The 23,778-nt window shown below is 40.8% G+C and overlaps 3 protein-coding genes across 5 annotated transcripts in view; 1 reads left to right on the top strand and 2 right to left on the bottom strand.

The window, feature by feature from the left end:
* The window catches only part of selenol (selenoprotein L), a 193,465-nt gene extending 181,319 nt beyond the window's left edge, over positions 1-12,146 (top strand). Inside the window, exons 7-11 of one of the 3 annotated variants that reach the window (XM_079639101.1) lie at positions 360-474; positions 700-822; positions 5,386-5,523; positions 9,635-9,801; positions 11,812-12,146. In XM_079639101.1, coding sequence (XP_079495227.1) covers positions 360-474; positions 700-822; positions 5,386-5,523; positions 9,635-9,754 — 496 coding nt within the window. In that variant the 3' untranslated portion in view covers positions 9,755-9,801; positions 11,812-12,146. Of the gene's footprint in view, positions 1-359; positions 475-699; positions 823-4,129; positions 4,462-5,385; positions 5,524-9,634; positions 9,802-11,811 lie in introns of those variants that run through there. The other 2 variants (XM_079639102.1, XM_079639103.1) reach the window with 2 other exon arrangements.
* Positions 12,147-12,395: 249 nt separating this feature from the next.
* On the bottom strand, positions 12,396-17,905 carry clec11a (C-type lectin domain containing 11A). The gene is made up of 4 exons (XM_079639110.1): positions 17,375-17,905; positions 16,216-16,327; positions 15,593-15,784; positions 12,396-14,363 (listed from the first exon to the last, which is right to left on the bottom strand). Exons 1-4 carry the CDS (start codon positions 17,483-17,485, stop codon positions 13,966-13,968), a joined length of 813 nt encoding a protein of 270 aa, XP_079495236.1. The 5' UTR covers positions 17,486-17,905; the 3' UTR covers positions 12,396-13,965.
* An 874-nt stretch (positions 17,906-18,779) lies between these two features.
* Positions 18,780-23,668, bottom strand: cUnh1orf198 (chromosome Un C1orf198 homolog). The gene is made up of 4 exons (XM_079639202.1): positions 23,292-23,668; positions 21,870-21,920; positions 21,225-21,782; positions 18,780-20,413 (listed from the first exon to the last, which is right to left on the bottom strand). Exons 1-4 carry the CDS (start codon positions 23,604-23,606, stop codon positions 20,357-20,359), a joined length of 981 nt encoding a protein of 326 aa, XP_079495328.1. The 5' UTR covers positions 23,607-23,668; the 3' UTR covers positions 18,780-20,356.
* Between the last annotated feature and the right edge of the window lie 110 nt (positions 23,669-23,778).

Here is a 23,778-nt window from a genome sequence, read left to right as displayed (position 1 = left end):
GTTGATGTTGTTGTTTTATAGATAATCCATAGGCTATATAATTCCTAAATATTTTAGAAGTATTTGATGAATAGAAATAATTTTGAAAGAACCGCATTCATTTAAAATAGAACCCCTTTTGGAACATTGTAAATAAAAGTATTAATTTCTTCCCAAAACAAATTGATTGATTTTCTAATTAAACTTTCATGTGACTGTTGAATTTCTTTGAATTGCAATTTCGCCTATTATCTTTCCAATCGAAATCCAATTCAACGCCCTGTGCTTTGTGGCTATTTCAGTTTAAATTCTAGCTCATTGGTTGATTTGACATGTGTGAACTGTGATGTGTATTGCGTGACTGTCCTGTACTCTTGCAGGAATGTGTCTCTGAGTCAGTACTTGGGGAAGGGAGAGAATCTCCTCCTCGTACTGCTCCGGCATTTCGGATGACAGCCGTGACGAGACCACCTGACTGAGCTGAAGGACAGCAAGGTAAGACAGCCTGTCATTAATGAAGATGAAAACTGCACAGCTGCAGGCCTCAGCCATTTCTGCATATAAAATGTTGCTTGGGGAATATCTTTTGAAAGCTTGTTGACCCAGCTGTGGACTTGGCAAAGCTATATATTGCGTTGCGATTTTGTAGAGAATTATCCAAAGTCAGCATTGCTGGTTTCTTTGAATCATCAACACTGTTTCTGGTTCTTTCTTATACAGAAGCTTCTGGAAGCTCAGTCATTGCGGGTGCTGGTGGTCTCGTATGGTTCTCTTGAAGGAGCAACGTTCTGGCTTGGTCAGACAGGCTATGAGTTTGACATGCTGTTGGATGCAGAGAGAGTGGTGAGGATTATTGACTGTGCAAAAGCATTATTAGTCCTCCTGTCTTTGCTTAATTTTGCCTTAAAATGTATGTGATATATTTGTTTAGAATGATGTACGTTCAGTTTGATTAAACCATCAAAATATGATTAAATATTTTAAAAATGAGGGAAGAACAAAAACTCAAGGTATATGTTTGAGAAAATTATTTGACAAAAAGGGCAAACTACAGCTAAAAGGTTTATTTTAATATGCAAAAATCTGCATAGAAAAAGTAAAAAGGTCTCTGGAAAAAGCATACATCTATTACAAACGTAATCAGTTATGAATATTTTGTTGGTTGTCTCTTGTTTTTGCATGTGTTCTTAATTTCTTTGTATGAGTACCAAAAATGATGTCCGCACAATTTGTTATGTTTCATTTTGTTATCACAAACAAAACAATTGACTCCAAGCTCAACTACACAACATGTTTACAAACGTTTAATAATATTTGAATAAAGGGTGATGGGTGTTTTTCAATCAGGATTTAGACCGTACCATAGTACCGAGAGCTCTCGTTAGAGTCACAAATTATTTGCTCTTATCATCCGATCGTGGTTGTACAGTATCTCTCTATTAGTGTTACTTGATCTTAGTGCTGCATTTGACACCATTGACCACACCATTCTTTTAAATAGACTTGAAAACTATGTTGGCATTAGTGGAATTGCACTAGCATGGTTTAAATCATACTTATCCGACCGTTATCAGTTTTTAGCAGTAAATGAAGAGATGTCTTGTCGATCACAAGTTCAGTATGGCGTACCACAAGGCTCAGTACTAGGACCGCTGCTGTTCACTCTGTACATGCTACCATTAGGAGATATCATTAGGAAACATGGAATTAGCTTTCACTGTTATGCAGATGATACTCAGCTGTATATTTCTTCAAAACCTAACGAAACTTACCAATGCACAGTGTAATGACTAGTACGATGACTTTCCTACTACTAAATTCTGAAAAAAAACCCAGAGATTCTAATTATTGGACAAAAAACTTCCACACGTAATAACCTAGAATACTGTCTAACACTTGATGGCTGCTCTGTTAAGTCTTCGTCGTCGGTTAGGATCCTGGGTGTGCTCTTTGATACCAATCTTTGATTTGAAAGTCACGTGTCTAGTATCTGTAAAACCGCATTTTTCAATCTTAAAAATATATCTAAATTACTCCATATGCTCTCATTAAAGGGCATATTGCAGGTTAGAGTACCCAGTGCGCCAATGTATAGAACAATAATGTAGGAACTAGATTTAAATATAAACATATACTTATAAAACGCTATTTAGGGTTCTGGAGTCGTTTTTGTGAGAAAATTTTACTTCCGCATTTGAAAACCGCCAAACCGGACGTGACGTAGCATGGGGGAGAGCGGTCAAAGTAAACAATAGGAAAGCAATGGATCGCAATGACAGTTCGGACGCTGAGGAAATTGTAGCCAAATGTTTACTCGTATGACGGACCTCAGCCATATAATTATGAGCCTGATATGAAGCCAAGAGACTCTAGACAGGTCAGGATTAGACAGAACAACGGTCAAAGGAGACGCATTGAGCTGTGGTCTGAGGAGAACAGGGCAGGAGTCGGGTCTCGGTGAGAGAACAGTGTTAGCTTATAGATGTATTCACGTTAGCCGACGATATGTATAACACTATGCTCAGATCACAATATTGTAATTATGTGTCAGGCAATAGCAAAGCTAGTATTTAGACCCTTACCTGCATGTGTATGTCAGCCATTAGGAGACAGTTTCCAGAGAAAGAGGGACATTATAAAGGTTTTGAATGGCCCCATTTGGTGATGATGAATAAAAAAATAAATCACAATCACAACTTTCTTACTGTATAAATTTTTTATATGTAGAAACAGCCAACACAAACATTAAAATTCGGAGTACAGATTGAAAATGAACATTATATTATAATAATAATAAGTGTCGGCTGCAGACTTGCAAGACATTACAAGTTTATGGAGGATACGTTAATGAATTAAATTAAGACAATGCACATTTTGTAAAACAAATGTACAATAAGTGATCTCTGACGGATCCGTGACCGTCATGTTTCCCACCGGTGGCCGACCCACATGCTGACGGCGGACCGGGCGACCCGATGAAGGAGCCGGGACAGTGTGCACATATCGCCGTCATCATATAACGTAACGTTAACTCATCATATCGCCGGGATTATAATCATGCAGTCTATAGTGAACGCTACACACTACCGCGTTTTTCAAAGCAGACGCAGAAGCGAAGGCCGTCTCTTACCCTGCACAAAACGCACACAAACACGGAAGAAAGCACCATCCTTTTTCTTGTTCGGAAACCTGTGGACTCGATGTCCTGACAGGCCATAATTCACAGTCATTTATCACGATAATTATTAATTGAAATACAATAACCACCGAAAACACACTGAATCACGACCGCTTCAACATAATACCAGCCTATTCTGCACTGAGCGAACGCAGAGCCGGCAAACGACTCCCCATTGTGACGTAATATGACGCGGTGGTGAAAAAAAAGCGCTTTTTCAACACGGTCAAGGAAACTGTCACGTTTTCTACTAAATTTGTGCCCTTATGTCTGGCAAAACAATTTTTAATCATGCATTTACTCTTCATATGGTATTTTCATACAAGGTTATATATTAATTCTGAAAAAAAAAAAAACCTGCAATATGCCCTTTAACAAATGCGGAACAATTAGTTCATGCGTTCATGACCTCCAGGCTAGATTATTGTAATGCTCTACTGGGTGGTTGCCCTGCACGCTTAATTAACAAACTACAGCTAGTTCAAAACGCAGCAGCTTGAGTTCTTACCAGAACCAGGAAGTATGACCATATTAGCCCGGTTCTGTCAACACTGCATTGGCTGCCTATTAAACATCGTATAAATTTTAAAATATTGCTGATTACTTACAAAGCACTAAATGGTTTAGCTTCGCAGTACTTGAGCGAGCTCTTAACGCATTATAGTCCTTCACGTCTATTGCGATAGACCAAACTGCAAATCTTCAACTCAAACATAAAGACCACTCTACTTTATGGCTCTTAAACCTGGAGAATTACCATCACCATACTCAATAAGCTGCAGACCTTCACTAACCGGTGCCTCAGACGCCTACTAGGAATATACTGGCCCAACATCATCTCTAACGCCAACCTGGCGGAACTCACCAAACAAGACCCAATAGAAATGCAAATCCGGAGGAGGTAATGGAAGTGGATAGGGCAGACACTCAGGAGAAAGAAATCAATCACTAAACAGGCACTGGCGTGGGCAGGAGGAAGAGAGGCAGACAGGAAGAGAGGCAGAGGGCAGGAGGAAGAGAGGCAGACCGAGAACCACCTGGAGAAGAACCACAGAACAGGAGATGAAGGAAGAAGGGTTGACGTGGCAACATCTGGAGCGGAGGGCCCAAGACCGGAGAGGATGGATGAGCTTAGTCGATGGCCTATGTTCCTATGGTAATTTAAAGGCCTAAACTAAAAAACTAAAGTCTATTGTGATCTCAAAATTCCGGCCAGTTAATAATACCTAGAATATCAAAATCGACTGCTGGCGGTAGATCCTTTTCCTATTTAGCACCAAAACTTTGGATCAGTCTTCCTACCATTGTCTGGGAAGACACATCTCTTTGACCTAGCATTCACATAATACATTATCGACTTCTATAATTCAATGTTAGGCTGAATAGATTAGGTCAGCTGGAACTGGGAACACCTTCCCTTAAATCCTGATGTACTCGTTACATCATAAGAAGAATGGCATCTACGCTAATTTTAGTGTCTTTGTTTATCCCGAGGTTTTCCCGCAGCCTGCCGGATCCAGGCCGTATCCAGATCTGACAAAGGCCCTTCGCCTGGACCCGATGACAACGCAGTGCTGAAGTGCCAACTAGCCTCTCCCTATGGAGGATCCCTTTACCACTCTACAGATAAAGCGTTGTGGGAAAATTCGGTTTGCGTACCTACCCCGAAGTGATAAAATAAAGTTAAATTCTGTATAAAAGTTTATAGGCAAGACAAGTATTTTTGTTTAGGCTTGGTTTGTAGGGAATTACAAACCTGCGCACATATTCAAATGCACATAACTATAGAATTAATTATTGATGCGCACGTGAGCGCCATCAGCGTTTATCACAGGTTCGCGTTTAAAGTCTGTTTAGAGAGAACGATGTCGTCTTAGCGCCCCCTAATTTAATAACAAATGATCATTTCGACGGAAGTGAATCAATCAAAACTAACTTTAGCTGGAAAATAACATTATTTAAGAACCGCTATAAAGCCAATACAATCTCTGTTACCTTAAATTATCTGTTTATTACTGTAAAGCTGCTTTGAAACAATCTACATTGTTAAAAGCGCTATATAAATGATCACTTTTGGCCACTACTGTATATTGTAATTGCTTAAAAAAAGTAATACTTTTTTTTTCAGTATAAATGTTTGCGGAAAATTACTATGTGTTTTTTGTCCAGATCTGGCTGAAATATGTTGTAATTGACCTTGGTTAGTTGATGTTTATGATTGGTTTCAGGTGTATCAAGCTTTCGGTCTGGGTTCATCCATCACCAAGGTGATGAAGTTTAAGATAATGCTCCACTACTCTGAGTTTCTGGCGATGAACCGACAGTCCCCCGATGTGCCACCTCAGTTCATCGATGATCTATTTCAGGTAACACTCAGAACATTTAGTATTATGTACAGAACATCATTCTTATGACTTGGATTTCTTCCCATGAGTTTGTTATTACCTGGATTTTATGGCATAAGGGCAATAAAAGGAAGATTGTCAGACTGCATATAGGGTTAGTTACATTGATCAGACATATATCAAATCATATATCCCAAAACCTTCTTTAGCTCAAATCATGCAACAAAACTATATTTTGCTGGGAGGTCTAGTTATACAATAGACTTGAGTAAAATTAATGTAATTTTCCACAAAAAGGACGTACTTTGATGTACCATTTTGGCCCAAAGGTGTTCACCTTCTCGCCTGTGTCCAAAAAATGTGAACAGTATGACACATAATCCATCCATCCATCCATCTTCTTCTGCTTATCTGGGGCCGGGTCGCGGGGGCAGCAGTCTAAGCAGAGATGCCCAGACTTCCCTTTCCCTAGCCACTTCCTCTAGCTCTTCCGGGGGGACACCGAGGCGTTCCCAGGCCAGCCGAGAGACATAGTCTCTCCAGCTTGTCCTAGGTCTTCCCCGGGGTCTTCTCCCGGTGGGACGTGCCTGGAACACCTTCCAGGGAAGGCGTCCAGGAGGCATCCGGAACAGATGCCCGAGCCACCTCAGCTGACCCCTCTCGATGTGGAGGAGCAGCGGCTCTACTCTGAGATCCTCCCGAGTGACCGAGCTCCTCACCCTATCTCTAAGGGATCGCCCAGCCACCCTGCGGAGAAAGCTCATTTTGGCCACCTGGATCCGGGATCTTGTCCTTTCGGTCATGACCCAAAGCTCATGACCATAGGTGAGAGTAGGAACGTAGATTGACCGGTAAATCAAGAGCTTCGCCTTGCGGCTCAGCTCTTTCTTCACCACGACAGACCGGTACATCGACCGCATTACTGCTGAAGCTGCACCGATCCGTCTGTCAATCTCCCGTTCCATCCTTCCCTCACTCGTGAACAAGACCCCAAGATACTTGAACTCCTCCACTTGAGACAGGAACTCTCCACCAACCTGAAGTAGGCAAGCCACCTTTTTCCGACTGAGGACCATGGCCTCGGATTTGGAGGTGCTGATTCTCATCCCAGCCGCTTCACACTCGGCTGCAAACCGTCCCAGTGCATGCTGAAGGTCCTGGTCTGATGGGGCCAACACGACAACATCATCTGCAAAAAGCAGAGACGAAATCGTGTTGTTCCCAAACCAGACACCCTCCGGCCCCTGGCTGCGCCTAGAAATTCTGTCCATAAAAATTATGAACAGAACCGGCGACAAAGGGCAGCCCTGCCGGAGTCCAACATGCACCGGGAAGAAGCACCCTGTAGAGGGTATAGAGCTGGTCCAGTGTTCCACGGCCCGGACGAAAACCGCACTGTTCCTCCTGAATCCGAGGTTCTACTATCGGCCGTATTCTCCTCTCCAGTACCCTGGCATAGACTTTCCCGGGGAGGCTGAGAAGTGTGATCCCCCTGTAGTTGGAACACACCCTCCGGTCCCCCTTCTTAAAAAGAGGGACCACCACCCCGGTCTGCCATCCCAGAGGCACTGTCCCCGACTGCCACGCGATGCTGCAGAGGCGTGTCAGCCAAGACAGCCCCGCAACATCCAGAGACTTGAGGTACTCAGGGCGGATCTAATCCACCCCCGGTGCCTTGCCACCGAGGAGTATTTTGACTACCCCGGTGACTTCAGCTTGTGTGATGGACGAGTCCACCTCTGAGACCTCAGCCTCTGCTTCCTCCATGGAAGACGTGACAGCGGGATTGAGGAGATCCTCGAAGTATTCCTTCCACCGTCCGACAACATCCCCAGTTGAGGTCAACAGCTGCCCACCTCCACTGTAAACAGCGTTGGTGGGGCACTGCTTCCCTCTCCTGAGTCGCCGGACGGTTTGCCAGAATCTCTTCGAGGCCAGCCGATAGTCCTTTTCCATGGCCTCACCGAACTCCTCCCAGGCCCGAGTTTTTGCCTCCACAACCACCCGGGCTGCAGTTCGCTTGGCCTGCCGGTACCCGTCAGCTGCCTCAGGAGTCCCACAAGCCAACCAGGCCAGATAGGACTCCTTCTTCAGCTTGACGGCATCCTTTACTTCCGGTGTCCACCACCGGGTTCGGGGATTGCCGCCTCGACAGGCACCGGAGACCTTACGGCCACAGCTCCGAGCGGCCGCTTCGACAATGGAGGTGGAGAACATGGTCCACTCGGACTCAATATCTCCAGCCTCCCTCGGGATCCGGTCGAAGCTCCGCCGGAGGTGGGAGTTGAAGATCTCTCTGACAGGAGACTCGGCCAAACGTTCCCAGCAGACCCTTACAGTACGCTTGGGTCTGCCGAGTCTGTCCAGCTTCCTCTTCCGCCATCGGATCCAACTCACCACCAGGTGGTGATCAGTTGACAGCTCCGCCCCTCTCTTTACCCGAGTGTCCAAGACATACGGCCGCAGGTCAGATGAAACGACCACAAAGTCGATCATCGACCTACGGCCTAGGGTGTCCTGGTGCCACGTGTACTGATGGACACCCTTATGCTTAAACATGGTGTTCGTTATGGACAAACTGTGACTAGCACAGAAGTCCAATAACTGAACACCGCTCGGGTTCAGATCAGGGGGGCCGTTCATCCCAATCACGCCCCTCCAGGTAACACTGTCGTTGCCCACGTGGGCGTTGAAGTCCCCCAGTAGAACGACGGAGTCCCCAGTCGGAGCACTTTCCAGCACCCCTCCCAGAGACTCCAAGAAGGCCGGGTACTCTGCACTGCCGTTTGGCCCGTAGGCACACACGACAGTGAGAGACCTATCCCCAACCCGTAGGCGCAGGGAAACGACCCTCTCGTTCACCGGGGTAAACTCCAACACATGGCGGCTGAGTCGGGGGGCTATGAGCAAACCCACACCAGCCCGCCGCCTCTCACCATGGGCAACTCCAGAGTGGTGAAGAGTCCATCCTCTCTCAAGGAGTGTGGTTCCAGAGCCTAAGCCGTGCGTAGAGGTGATTCCAACTATCTCTCAGGCTCCTTCCCCACCAGCGAGGTGACGTTCCACGTCCCTAGAGCTAGTTTCCGTGTCCAGGGGTCGGGTTGTCGAGGCCCCCGCCTTCGACTGCCGCCCGATCCTCTAAGCACCGGCCCCTTACAGCCCCTCCTGCAGGTGGTGAGCCCACGGGAAGGCGGCCCCACGTCGCTCCTTCGGGCTGAGCCCTGCCGGACCCCGTGGGGGAAGGCCCGGCCACCAGGCGCTAGCATACGAGCCCCAACCCCGGGCCTGGCTCCAGGGTGGGACCCCGGCTGCGCCATACCGGGCGACGTCACGGTCCTCGATGTATTTTTCTTCATAAAGGGTTTTGAACCGCTCTTAGTCTGACCCGTCGCCTAGGACCTGTTTGAAGGGGTTGACACATAATCTGTTGACTAAATATTTAGTTGATTGTTTATTGAACCGTTTTTATTGAACAAATTTGAATGACCTAAAACATAATATTTAAGTATGTCCCACACCTTGTACCTAAATGATTTTTTTTACCTGGAACTTTCCTTAAAACTGTGAATAAAATCATTTGGACACTTTCAACAGCATGCATGGCCACGACAAGTAACTAAGTAAATAACTTTGGTGAAGAAACATACAATGTATCCCATTAAGATGTATTTAATGTTTATTGCAAGGAAATACAATCACATAAATAAGGGCTTAAACTGCATTTAAACACCAAATTTTGATTTGAAAATAAAACAATAACAGAAAATAAAAAAGCTGATATAGTATTTAGTTTGACATCCTGATGTTAACCATCAGGATATTTGCTGAAAGAGAAGAAAAAATGCTGAAAAGAGATTCAGGCTATTTGTGGAATGTGCCAAATCCATAAAAACAAATTCGAAATATTGCATAATACTCAGTGAGAGAATAAACATTTGTCTCTCTGTAGTCTAGGACTCTTGAAAATGGATTAAAATATCTCTCTCTCTCTCTCTTTCTCTCTATCTATCTATCTATCTCTCTCTCTCTCTCTCTCTCTCTCTCTCTCACACACTCTCACACTCTCACACACACACACACACACACACACACACACACACACACACACACACACACACACACACACACACAGATGGGAGGTGATTTTGTGCTGGACCAGGGTGGTAAAGTGATATTTTCCTACCGGTGCAAAAGCCCAGTGGACAGACCATCAGCTACACAGATTCTGGCGGCCGTCTCTGCTCATTCTTAGCATTCTTACGTCCTGGAGAGAAGGGGCTTTCAGGTTTGGTCTTTCTGGTATGTTGAACTGCCTCACTTGCTTCCTTGCCATCCTCATTAGAAGTTCCACTTCCTGAAAAGTTATACTCATTCATGTTCAATCAATATTTAGATTTCCAATTAGAAAGAATAAAGTTTGTAATGTTAGCCAGTCCAGACCCTCGGTTTGGCATGGAGTAGCAACTATACTCTGTTCTTTTCCAAAGCAAAGTCTGCTCTATATCATTTCACTTATCTGTAAAATGTAAAAATGGGAAATGAAACAAATATCATTTCAGAGTATAACTCCATAATATATAGTAGTAAATGTAAAGAAACTTCCCACTAACAAAAATATGTTCTAAGAACATTCTGCTAACGTTCCCATTAAGTTGTGAAAACATTCTTTATGAAGGTTCAAAACGTCCATGTTTTTCCTTGGTTATTCGAATGTTAAGGGAACATTCCATTTCATCATTCTGATAACATTATGGCAATGTCAATGTTACTTTTGAATGTTCTGAAACAAGTAGCAACATTTAAAAAATGTTAAAGGGGTTAGTTCACCCAAAAATGAAAATAATGTCATTAATGACTCACCCTCATGTCGTTCTAAGCCCGTAAGACCTCCGTTCATCTTCGGAACACAGTTTAAGATATTTTAGATTTAGTCCGAGAGCTTTCTGTCCGTCCATTGAAACTGTATATACAGTATACTGTCCATGTCCATAAAGGTAATATAAACATCATCAAAGTAGTCCACTTTTTGGTTCAAAAATAACACAAAATAAGACTTTATTCAGCATTGTATTCTCTCCCGGGTCTGTTGTCAATCTGCGTTCAGGAGTCCGCAGTGACGCTGCTGACGTAAGACGCTGATGACGTGTTATCTGGTGCGCCCGAGCTTCATTTAAAGTCTGAGGGAGACGCACGCTATATTCAAGCTATTCTACATTGTTTGCGTGGATATCATTTTTTTAATGGTGCGTAAATGTGCATGTCGCGGATGAGACACTTTTACAGCGTGCGTTTCCCTCAGTCTATAAATGAAGCTCGGGCGCACCAGATAACACGTCATCAGCGTCTTACGCCATCAGCGTAACTGTGAAGGATTGACAACAGACCCGGGAGAGAATACAATGCTGAATAAAGTCTTATTTTGTGTTATTTTTGGACCAAAAAGTATTTTCGATGCTTCAAAAACTTCTAACTAACCCACTGATGTCACATGGACTACTTTGATGATGTTTATATTACCTTTATGGACATGGACAGTATACTGTATATACAGTTTCAATGGACGGACAGAAAGCTCTCGGACTAAATCTAAAATATCTTAAACTGTGTTCCGAAGATGAACGGAGGTCTTACGGGCTTAGAACGACATGAGGGTGAGTCATTAATGACATTATTTTCATTTTTGGGTGAACTAACCCTTTAAATGAACGTCCAACTAAAAAGTTTCATGAGAAAGTTACTGTTTTTGTGCTAGCGTTTGCAGGGATGACGTCAGAACCCGGAAGACTAATTCTCCACTGGTTCCTTTGAGATTTTCCTATGGGATTTTATTATAGGGTTTTTCAATTTATGAGTAAAATAAAGCCTGTGGTAAACATAACTTGACGATACTTTGACTTTTTGTTCTACAACTTGTACTACACACACTCGCACCCCAAACTGTCTCATCTCATATAGTTACTTACTAATAAAAAAAATTACGTTTTCAAAAATGAACATACTGCTTCAAAATTTGCGCTTTCGCTATGGGTGTGTGTAATTTATGTTGCAGAAGAAAACGTCAAAGTATCGTCAAGTTATGTTAACCACAGGCTTTATTTTAAACATAAATCGAAAAACCCCATTATAAAATCCCATAGGAACCAGCGGCGAATTAGTCTTCTGGGTTCTGACATCATTCCTGCATCACTCTATTAAAAGACCAGATAACTACTATTAATGTTCCTGGAAGAATGTTTGTTCATAACATTGAGAGAACCTTGCCAGAACATTCCCTGTTATCTGACAAATGTGTTAAATGTGTTGCTATAGGTTGGCTCCACAGATAGACAGCTCCAGCAGAGGTTGTATGGATGAAGATCTGACTCAAACTCATACACTTATGAAGAGTCGTCTCTGATGGATATTTACACCCTCTGGTCATGGCAGCTGCTCGTCTGTTGAGTTAACAGCACCTATCATACATTAACCAGTGTCTTGATTAAATTAAGTACGTTGTTAACTTATTATAATTTTCTTTAGTTTTACAATTATACAAGTCATATGAAATGAAATAATCGCATTAACTGTGAAGGGTAAAATGTTTACAAAAAGAGAAATAAAATATATAACTGGTGGGATTTTTTTTTTGATAATTGAAGTCCACATTGAATAAAGAGCTTGATGTCAGCCAGAATGAGACTGGACTTTTATCCACCTTTCAGCATAGATCAAGAGTCTTCTTTCATTCACTCAAAACCTGTTTCAGTGAATCAAGCTTTTAAAACAAACACTTGACAGGGTTGAAACAACAAGCCATAATGCTAAAGAATGTTTTAGAACAACAAAACGAAAACACATTTTGAACACCAGTCAAAAACAGCACTAATGTAATGTGAGAACCAGGGCAAATGTAGACCACCATTGGAATAATGCAAACATTAAACATCAAAAAGATAAAAAAAATTCTGTATGTTTCAGTTTTTATTTAATCAATGTTTTTCATACCTTACAGACAAAGGATTCTTATGTGTTGTGGCATTTTAGTCTATTAGCTTTAAAGCCATCCAAAGGCTATTGTACTTTTAAAGTCCCCCTGCAGTCAATAATTTTAAAACTCATTGATAAACAAAATTACATATTTAAATGTTTTTTTTCCCTGTGGAAGTAAATGTCTGTCTTAAAATAGCTTGAGTGTAACTCTACACCCTTGCTTCATTTAAATTACGTGGAAATATGAAAATGAACCCCGTCTCCACTCACTCACACCAGCTCAGAAATCCACTCAGTCAACTTTACTATAGTACACAGTGGCACAATGACAGGGGGAAATATTGGTTTAATTCAGCCATATACTGTATGTTTCAACCAGAAACTGATTTAGGAGAGGAAGAGGACAAGTAAATTATACAGGGTTGTCTACAAGTTATTTGAATGTGTTTTATGTATTGCTTTCTACAACGCCGGACACATAACAGTAATTGATATGATTAGCTTTTGCTTGACTACGTTATCAAATAGCTAATAATGTGTTGCTAATGTTACACAAACCATGTTCCCGTTTGACATTTCAGAGTCAGAGCTGCTATCTAAAAACATAGAAAGTCAGTGGAGAAAAGCCCTGCCCCACACGTTGATGGGATTGGCTACATGTTTGTGACGGCAGGAAACGGGCGTGTCAAATCGCGTTTTTGATGCTGTCTTTGGTTTACTGTCACTGCAGTTTTAAGGGGAAAATTCTCAGCAATGACTGCTGAATTTGCGCAGGGTTTGTCTTAAAGAAAGCATATTGAAAACAACACATTGACACATTTTTACCACAGCGGGTCTCTAAAAGTTTGGAAACTTTTAATAGATTTACACATTTTAAAATGTTCAGTATTTAATTTCTCTGCATCAAACAAGATCCCTCTGGAGAATCCTATCCCACTTGCTCAAAGCCTGTTCCAAAACAAGTGCATTATCAGGGTATCTTGTTCAAGCTAATCAAAAGAGCTTTTCTTAGTGCTGTGTTGAGCTATGCTAGGTATTTAGCCTGTTAACGAAGGATAAATGAAAACACAAAGAAAAGGAAATGTTTAATTTGACCATTTTTTTGATTCTGTGATATAATGAGATTTTATATATTTAATTTAAAAAGCATTAACATTTTCATGATTAAGACTAAATACATGGTAAAATTATTTTCTATAATTTCTAGTGAGGCAACAAATAAAGCATTTACAAAAAGTTGTCTTAACCAATGGAAACCAATTTGGGCTTCAATGGGAATAAGAGGCTAAGCCCTAATATGTCCTGCTCCAACTTCCTGTTTAAATAGGAAATGCATTAATCAAAACATTTCATGGGATCTCTAAATTCACTGGCCTTAATTCTACATGTGCATAATTATCCAGGTTTTTTTTAAACAGCGAAAAGGTGTTCTTGATATATTAAAAAAAGAAAATCAATTAGAAGAGAGCTGGGCCGTATAGGAATTGATCAAGGTCAAACGTCAAACTCGCACAGATAATACATGCGTCTGTCACAGTAGGTGTCCCACCAGTCTCCATCATCTGAGGACATGGCTACACAGTTCTCTCGTTTCCCACCATCTGGCTGGCTTGACAGGAAGTGCTTCCTCCATTGGAAGTAAGTGACACGGGTTGTGTCCTCAAATAGGTAGAGGCCTTCGGAGCGCTGGTCGTTAATCCCAAGCCACACAGGCCAGTTTCCATGGAAAACTGATTTCACATATTCAGCCAAAGCTTCCTGCTCCTTGCGATCTCGTGGCATAGCCATACGTCCTCCCCGCTCCTGGCACTTCTGGGATGCGTCTGCGTAGGTCTCGTACACACGGTATGCCAAAACGCATTTGTAACCCATTTTACGGCCTTTCTGACAGCCTGGAGCAACATAAATGGATTGAATCAGTCATTTTCATTTTTTTTTTTATAAAGTACAGCACACAGACGTTCAGTTTATGAGAGTCAAGTGGAGTACTTTAATGCCATCAAGATTTGCTTAAGTAGTACATAATCCTGGATCAACCATCTTTCTTGTCCTGGAACATTACTATTACCCAATCAGATTTTATGGTTATACTTTTAGGCCCCAATCAAGAGATCAGAACCAGTATTGGCAACGTGTGGTTTTCCTCTATAACATTCAGATCTGGGTTGGGGGCTTGCATTTGGAGTTTTGTCAAGGAAAAGTTGTGGAAATAGGGACTTGAGCAGGGGTGTCCAAACTTGGTCCTGGAGGGCCACTGTCCTGCAGAGTTTAGCTCTCCAGCTTGCCTCAACACACATGCCTTGAGGTTTCTAGAATACCTAGTAAGACCTTGATTAGCAGATTCAGGTGTGAAGCTGAACTCTGCTGGACTGTGGCCCTCCAGGAGCAGGATTGGACACCCCTGGACTACAAGTTAAGATTTGACAGTTAAGCATAGGGTTAGGATTAGAGTTTAGGGTAGGAAATTAGGAATTGGGGTTAGGTCTGAAGATTGGATGACAGTATCGTGGTTTAAGGACAGAAATTATAATAGGAGAAAAGGGTCAAGTTTTGAATTAGGAGTTAGGAATAGGAGGGTTGCAGGGTTAGGGATGGTTCACACCGAAAAAACGCAAGACGCAAGCAGTGGAATGGGGAAAACCGTCTCGTGACGCTTATTTTAATTTGAGCAGCACGTTTTTAGAATGGAGTGTCATACGCAATAAGCTGCAAAAGACGCAAGACGCGAGTGCAATGGTCAAATGTCCATCTAGTGCATGTTTACATAGAAAAAGAATGGAAAAGTAGCGCAGTGGAATGGAAAAACTTATGCTGTGTGAACGGCCCTTTAGGATTGGGTTAGGACAGGGGTGTCTAATAAAACACACCTGAACCAGCTAATCAAGGTCTTCAGGATGCCTTGAAATTGCCAGGCAACTGTGTTAGAGCATATCTCTGCAAGAAAGTGGTCCTCCTGGAGCAGGATTGGGCACCCCTGGGTAAGGTGAAGTGATTAGAGATTATGGGTCAGGGTGAGAAATAGAAAAGTCATATTTCAGATTGGAAGTGGTTTTGTTAAAGATGGTAGGAATAGGGTCAGATGAAAGGATAAAGTTCAGCATTTATAATTAAGTCCACTGACCCTCTAGTCGTCCAATCTCTTTGCGGTTGTCCTTGCAGTAGGACGAGACCTGTTGAATGGCATCCTCATTGTCACCTAGTCTATTGTCAAGACGCGACACTCTTTCCAGCAGCTGTGTCACTTTAATGTCCAATGTGTAATGTCCCACATTAAGCCTGTGGATGGCCTGATCCATCGTTGCCAGTCTAGACACTGCAGAAATTTATAAATAGACACATTTGAATCAAGTCTTTCATTAGTCAGCTATGCAGCTGCATACCAGAGAATGAATAGGAATATTAAGAAACTGTTTTGAAGGAGGAATGGGTTGAAAATGTAGCTGATGATATTGATATGTCAGGATTCTTGGAGAGCCTTCAATAGCAGTTAAAAAAAAGAAAAGAAAGAATCTTACTGAGTTCATCAAATGACTACAAAGAAATAACATACTCATGTTTCATTATATAATTCACATGCCCAGACTATTAAATACGACCACACTAACAAGCCTTTATTTATAACAAGTCAAGACACGGGGTGCAAGTGATTTGCATGTATATCCATTCCGTTGCATTAGTTTTGGCTTGATTTTTTGGCACTTCAGATGCAAGTGTGTAAGTGAAATGAGTGATTGTGTAACGCACATATGTAGTTGTAAGTGCTCTCCATGTCGGAGACGGCAGTGGTGGGTTCAGGTTCGATGATGTCAGGAGTGTCCCCTCGCCCTCTAACCGTCTCCTCATTGAACTCTCTCGCCTGTTGAATTAAATGACAACAGAACCTCCATCAAAACCAGACTTAAAGAATATTCTATACACAACTTTTACCAATATTTTTGCCCCGATTAATGGCCTGGAAGAGTCAAAGCTAGGCACCAAAAGTCAGAGGCGATTTGTAAATTTTTTGGGCAGTTGCAGATTTCATAGAAAATTGCTTAATGTGTGAAGGGCACAGGCTCTGATTATTTCACTTCAAACTATATAGCCGCTTTTCCACCATCAAACAGTTATCATTGCTTAACTGTTCTATGCCAATCCCGAATGGCGACATCACTATACGCATTCTTCTAGCATGGTTCCACATGGTTAGTCAAATGTGCTGAGAATTGGGAAATATCAAATGGAAATATAACTGAAACATTTCTTTGATAGAAAAGCAGCTTCTGCTTCCATGCAGTCGGAGGATAGCAAGCATGTTTGATATTTTTGAGCAGATTTTTAGAACACATTGTTTTTATTTGTCATGCGTCTCCTAGCAACAAGGCACATGTTCCTGCTTGAGTTTATGTTCGGAACAACTTGAAACTGTGGTAGTGTGTGATCCTCAGTTTTTCCTTTGTAACTCTTTACAAAGTCGGAAAGTGTAGAATGCCTAGTGTTTTAAAATCTGTTTAGATGTTAAAAGTCATGTAGTGTATTCCAGCCTTTACCGGACACTGAATTACATTATCATGGGCAGGTACTTGAAATAATGTCATTACTGATCGAGGATGATAGCAACCAGAAATTAATATTCATGACATTTGCCCCCAGTGTTGCATGCAAAATGAATACAGAAGCAGGAACCCTTAGTATAAAACCATAGTGTTGCAGTACCATGGTACAGTGATGGTATCATACGGTAATAGCATGGTACTTTGATGTATTCCAAGGTATTTACATAATACTCCAAGGCACTTGAATGAATAGTATTGTATTAGCATCATGGTAGACATTTTCTCAGTGAAACGTAATACAATTAATTAATCAAGCTGTCACCATTAAACATGGATGATTTCCCAGAAGGTAAAGGTAACCTCTTAACCTGAGTGAGATCAGCCGTTGTGACGGGCGATCTGGTGGTGCTGTCGGCAGAGTCGCAGGAGGACAGAGCGCAGAAGCCCACTACAGCCACCAGAATCACGGTTGGAATCATCTCCACTTCAAATCACTTCACTTCATAAATCCCTTTGTTCTTTTCAACCAGCTCTGTCTTTTTTGTATACAGACCCAGATGTCCAACTCTTCTGATGTTCATTCAACAGCAACCTTCTCTCTGTTCACATTGCTTTCAACTTTCTCTCGCTCTCTCGTTCACCTCTTTACAGCTCTGTTTTGTTTTAGCCTCCTCCCTCTCTGCAGCTGTCGGACACTTTTCCTCCTCCTTTCACCTTGTCTGAAAGTTTCCTTTTTCTTTCTTTCTCTGTTTTCTTTCTTTCAGCTGCTTCATCCGGAGCGTTTTTACCCAAACACATTCCTCCCACTTCTATTATTTGTGCTAACATGGCAGTTTTACTGACTCAGCTCTGTTCTCCCTCTTACATAAACATTTAACTAAATGTTCATTTTCTTCCCTAAGACTCAACTTTTTAACAAACCCATTCGTCAGTACTTTTGTCCTTTGGGAACATGTTGTTCTGTTGAAGTCAACGGTGGCCGAATGACAGGAAAATGATGAACGTCTCATTACCCAGCTGAGTTCTGTCTCCACACATGGAAGGAATTTGGGCTTCTCGTCCTCTTAACAAGACACTTTCTTTCTCTCTTCCTCTTGAGGAAACTTTGGAAAGGAATTAGGATGTAAGAATGGAGTTCTGCCCAGAAGAACCCATTCATTACATAAGTCTAACTAAACAAATCTCTCCCAGATGACTGTGTCTAGACATTTACGGTACAAGGAACAGATCCAGAAACAGATAAACACCTTAGATGTCTACCTTTAACAAATAACAATAAGAAAGAACTCTTTGAAACTATGGATATCTGTTGTTGTTAGACTGATCTAATCCACCTATCAATTAACTCAAAACTCTATCAAGATGATTCGGATGTACAAGCAGCCTGTCAGGAACTGAAACTATATTGAACTAAACGTAACCCTTAAAAAAAAAAAAAAAGCTTTGAATGTTGAAAGACCTCTTGGAAAACCACAGGGCCATTTTACAGTCAGAAACTAGCAAGGCCTTTTTCAGAATATGTGAAGCAATACCGTCAATCCCCCAAAATAAAAATGACTGCCTGGGGAATAAAACTCTTTAAATACGAGTATATTAGTTGAAACTAACAAATATGTGACCAATTATACCGCACATCCAACAGTCATATTTTATTCAAATAAATAACAAAGCTGCAAAACTGCCATGGGATTTATGAGTAGAGCTCCATCTTTGCCGCAGTTGTTTTTCATTAGCAGTGCACTGCCCCCTACCAACCAAGCGAAGAATGAGACAAACAACATGAGTTAGTGTCATCCTTTTATTGTAGTTCATTTGCATTACAGATATATGAATGCATAAACACTGGCTCCAGGCCACGTATTTCGTATTCAAGAGAAAACATCTCGCAACAAAGCTCCAAAAATTATTCCTACCCATGAAAACCTAGTTAGTTAAGCCCTGAATCATACGACAGGCAACTTTGTGAATGCAAACGCGATTTCACAAGTTGTTGCGTTCGGAAAACCAAGCGGTTTGAAATCATCAAACGCAAGTTATTAAACTGTCTACGTGTTATTAGCTAGTTTCCTGAATAACAGCACATTCAGTTTTAATGGTGCAGAAGGTAACACTATCGCCCCCTTGAGTACTGGAGTTTGTTACCTCCAAAGTATTGCAATAATGCATGTTCAATGTTGACTACGTTTGCGTACTTGTGTGGAGTATGTTTCGGGCCTAACAAAGAAAAGAGATTATAACTATTGCTTTAAAGTTTTTAAGTCATCTCTGGTGTACTGGGCTACAGGAAAGAGACAAAGAAAGCATACAATGAAAGCAGCACGCATATAAAAAGTCTACAAAACAAGCAAGGCGCAAGTCATCTCAAAACCATGCTAGCGCTACGGTGTCTCGTTTAGGTCCTTTTTAATAAATGTACAGTGAAGCATCTTAACACTAGTATCAAGGTCTAGATAAATATAGATACAAATTTATGGCAGTGACGGTGATGTGACATTCACACTAGTGGTTTTAGAGTAGATCTGAATTTATGACCATGATTAACGCATCTTCCGAACTTCTGAAACTACACACTAAGGAATAAAACTCGAGTCTAAAGAGGGTTTTTTGGAGTTCTGTGTATTGTAAAACACAGTATGGTTCATAGTTGATGTGAATGCAATATAGAAATTGGCTGGTACTGATTAACTATGTTGTGCCAGTTTGGTAGTAACAACAAACAAAATCAAAACATTTGTTTGTTCTGCAACTTTAAAGGGATAGTTCTCATAAAAATTCTGTCATTAATTACTCACCCTCATGCCGTTCCTGTTAGACCTTCGTTCATCTTCAGAACACAAATTAAGATATTTTGAGAGCTTTCTGAATGGATTTCTGAACGGATTTGGAACGACATAAGGCCGAGTAATTAATGACAGAAATTACATTTTTGGCTGAACTATCCCTTTAAGATGTCAAACTTTGTTTCTTGGTTGCAATTATAAACAGCTTTTGGTGGTTCTAATGTTGATGGGGAAAATTTGTGCAAACGTACCACAGTTCAGAACAACAACAATGGGAAAGCAAACCAACAGGGAAGTTCAATGGATTCTGCAAATGTACCAAGTGTGAAAAACGACATAAGAAACAAGGATAGAAGATTCAAAATCCTACCCAATGTATCATAGCTCATGCATTCAGTAACTTCTAACCGGTGAGATGAGGTCAGATGAAGATTTGAATACAGTTGTAGAGATATTGATGGGCTATAAATGAACTACTAAAGCATATGGATTTAAAAGGAAAGTGTTCTGTAGTGTGTAAGTGTTCATGGTGCTTGTAGGTCCTGTGATCTAGAACTTGTTCTTCAGGAATTACCAGTTATCCAAGAAATCAAATCCAGTCTTCAGGATATTGCTGCTTGTGTTGAACTGAAAAAAAAAAGGAAATAAAACAATTTATGGTTTGTCAATGACTAATTTGTTAGTGGCGGAAATACAAAGAGAAAAATGATGTGAGGGTCAATTATTTACAAGTGTCAAAATATATATATTAGACACATACTCGTGTATTCATTTTGGTTTCATATGGTTTTGAAAAACATTTACACCAGTTTTTTAAGTTTAAATTTAATTACTCAGAAAATGGTGTAACCAAGTAAAAGTTAATAACACTTTTCTCAAACCATAAACACATACTTTTAAAATATATTTTTCAAGGTGCTTTTTATTATGATTAGTGCGGTCAAATCGACTAATCACGATTAATCTCATCTAACAAAAAAGTTTGTTTATATATATATATATATAGCCTATATATAAAAATGATGTAGATGCGATTACTCGATTTGACAGCACTAGATATAAAATATTTATAAGAGATGTAACTTTTTCTTAAGAAATAAATATAATAGATTCTATCAAACTAATTAAGGATTTCTTTTTGAAAAAATCCTTCATTTTTAAAAGGTAGAGGTCAATTTTAATTTCCAATTTGTATTTTTTTTTTTACAAATTCCATGTTTTCCATTTTAAAAAAATCTCCATTTTTAATGGTTGAATAAAATGAATTTTTTTTTTTTTTTTCTGGATTCTTTGTTTTATGATTTAATACAAATGCATTGTCCAAAAAAGTAATCAGTAACAATAATCAAGTGAATATATAAAGCTTTAACAATTTAAATGTGAGCATTTGATCGCAGACTGGAGCCCTGGCTGTAACTATATGAGATGAGGGTCTAACCTGTGCGAATGTAGGACTGGCGGCTGGCGAGGCTTGATCTTTGACTGTGCTGTTGGACTGAGAGGAAGACCTGGTGACCAGACCAGGACTGAACACATCATCCGTAGTGCTGCTTACAGAAGGAAGGGTGCTCTGGGCCCTCTCCCACCCTTCCTGCGACGAGGACACGGAGGCCGGAGGTGTTGGGGTCACGCTGATTGCCACAGGGGTCACGCTGATGGGGACGGGCGGAGGAGGGGCATGAGGTTTGGGGGCTCTCTGTTTAACCGGCCGCGGGGTTGGTGCTTCCTCCGACTCCCTCGGCCCGGACTCGGGCCTCAGGTACGAGGGTAAAGGCTTCTCGCCTTTCTCCAGAGACTTGATCTGGCTGGGCGTCAGAGACTGAAACTCGGCCTTCTCGCCTTCTAGCCTGGAGCGCTCAGCGCTGATCTTCCAGAAGGAGGACTCGTCGTTGCTGGGCAGTTTGGCACTCTGAGATGTCTTGGGTTTGGATTCGTTCACGGAGGTGGGAACGGCCGGTTCTGTTGCGCCGGAGATCACACTGAATTCCATCTGACTCTGTTAGGAAGGGAAGGGCTGAATCACATTTGTTTGCACTTTGCTAGCAAATTGAGAATGTATTTTTAGCAGAGGTGGCCTACTTGCCTTGGTCTCCCAAGAGAAGGGAGCCGAGTGCTCATCTTGCCAAGTTAAGTCCTTGAAACAGAGGATACAGAGATTTTAATGGCATGAGAGATGCAACATCACTTTTTTAAAGTCATTTTTGCTTCTGTTCTGAATAGGGATCAAAATATGTAGTACACAATAAAAAAAAGATGCAAGTTTAACCCAAAATCTAGCACTAATACATAATTGACAGATTTGTTATAGTTGATAGAGTGGAAAGTTTAAATCTACATAAATAGTGAATTTAATTTATAAAATGTATGACTTGTTTAATACATATTTTAATATAGAGAATTTTAAGAGATGTTTAATGATCATTTATAGAAATGTGACATTTATTTAGTTGACAGATTAGTTTAAAAGCCAGTTTAACTGCATCACTCAACCGAATACATTTAAAGATGTGGCATACCGGTAGATCTGTTTGTTTAATAAATCATTCATAGAAACTTAATAAAAAGTTACATTTATATAAGTTAAATAAAATTGCTTAATTTATCAATATTTGTTACAGACTTATTTAGTAACCAGAAATAAAGAAATGTGACATTTAGGCTATATAATTTGTCTTAGCGGTGTGAACGCACAGTTAGATTTGTTTAGTAGCTGGTTTAACTAGTATATTAAAAAAAAGAATTTTCATAAAAAAATATATATATAATATATATATATATATATATATATATGGGCAAGTAACATTTTATTATAGATTTTATAGCAGAGATTTGTTTAGCATTTAAAATATTTAAAATCTCGGAAATTTCAGTGAATTCATCCGTTTACGTAGCAGATGTCAAATATCTATACAAAATATATAGCTATTTGACACGTATCTGCTAAGTACACAGATCTAATTCACTGAAATTTGCGAGATTTGAAAGCCTAATTTAAGTTATTGAAAGTTGACAGAGATTTGTTTAGTTAACTTAACCCTGAAAATCCGGAGGGTTTTGTCTAGTAAACTTTAATTTATGATACCCAAGTTTAGTAAACAATTTACCTTAAATGGAACTTTTGATTTAAGTTGACAATGAATAGGCTATATCTTTTTCTTACAATTTTTAGTAGCTGTTTTAAAATATATTTGTTTACTAGTAAACAATCTAATTTAGACCTAACTTGTATAGATGACGTTTAGCTCAGATAAGGTCTTTTGAGCTGGCATGTTTTGTAAAGATAAAGAAAGTCAATTATTGTCATGAATAATACAAGATAAGCAAGTAAAAACATGAATTAACAGCGGACAGTCTGTATAGAAGGTTTGTTTTTGATATAATGTAATTCATTGTTAGGGATTGACAAGACTAGAGCAAATCAAATAAAGCAAGTCAACACTGGATCGAGAATAAGCGCTCTAACGTTACGTTAACTTAACACGTCATCAATACAAAACACAAGCACCTCTTCTCCGAAGTGTACGGTCTTCTGCCCGGTCTGGATGAGGAGTTTCGGGTAGCAGATCACCTCGTCTCGGTCCACCCGGTGCATGGCGTACCGAGCCCGGATCCGCGGGTCCATCATCCCGTTGTCTATCGCCGTGTCCTGTTCGACCGGGCTCATCTGATCCCAATCCGAACCGAACTTCTCCTTTATCTTCTCCCTCTCCTGCATAATCTTACGAGCCATGGAGTTGATGGAGGAGAAATACTCCATCTTTTTGGCCTCCGTGACGTGCGGAAGATCCACCACAGCTCCTGCCATCGCCGCGGCCGCCATTTCCTCAACAGCTGGACTAACGACGCTGACGTACACAAAAGACTTTTATTTTACTTTATCCCAAATAACTCTTGTTAGATTATGTATCTTTAAAATGTTACATTTGGGTTTAACGTAACTTTTTGGAAATAGGCAAACAAATAACCAAATAGACTTTTCCATTACCTTTCCA

The sequence above is a fragment of the Phoxinus phoxinus genome (genome assembly GCF_949152265.1).
Source record: "Phoxinus phoxinus genome assembly, chromosome: 16".
Taxonomy (NCBI): Eukaryota; Metazoa; Chordata; class Actinopteri; order Cypriniformes; family Leuciscidae; genus Phoxinus; species Phoxinus phoxinus.
Note: the sequence above shows the minus strand (reverse complement) of the source record. Positions and strands in the feature narration are given on the sequence as shown.

What these genes read in the sequence shown, in the direction of transcription:
- clec11a (XM_079639110.1), bottom strand. Translation starts at nt 17,485, where the DNA reads ATGATTCCAACCGTGATTCTGGTGGCTGTAGTGGGCTTCTGCGCTCTG. An exon ending in CAACGGCTGATCTCACTCAG is followed by an intron (nt 16,328 to 17,374) that starts GTTAAGAGGTTA and finishes TTAATTCAACAG; the next exon opens with GCGAGAGAGTTCAATGAGGA. An exon ending in AGAGATTGGACGACTAGAGG is followed by an intron (nt 14,364 to 15,592) that starts GTCAGTGGACTT and finishes ATGTTGCTCCAG; the next exon opens with GCTGTCAGAAAGGCCGTAAA.
- cUnh1orf198 (XM_079639202.1), bottom strand. Translation starts at nt 23,606, where the DNA reads ATGGCGGCCGCGGCGATGGCAGGAGCTGTGGTGGATCTTCCGCACGTC. An exon ending in CCTTCTCTTGGGAGACCAAG is followed by an intron (nt 21,783 to 21,869) that starts GCAAGTAGGCCA and finishes CCTTCCTAACAG; the next exon opens with AGTCAGATGGAATTCAGTGT. An exon ending in CCAGTCCTACATTCGCACAG is followed by an intron (nt 20,414 to 21,224) that starts GTTAGACCCTCA and finishes TTTTTTTTTCAG; the next exon opens with TTCAACACAAGCAGCAATAT.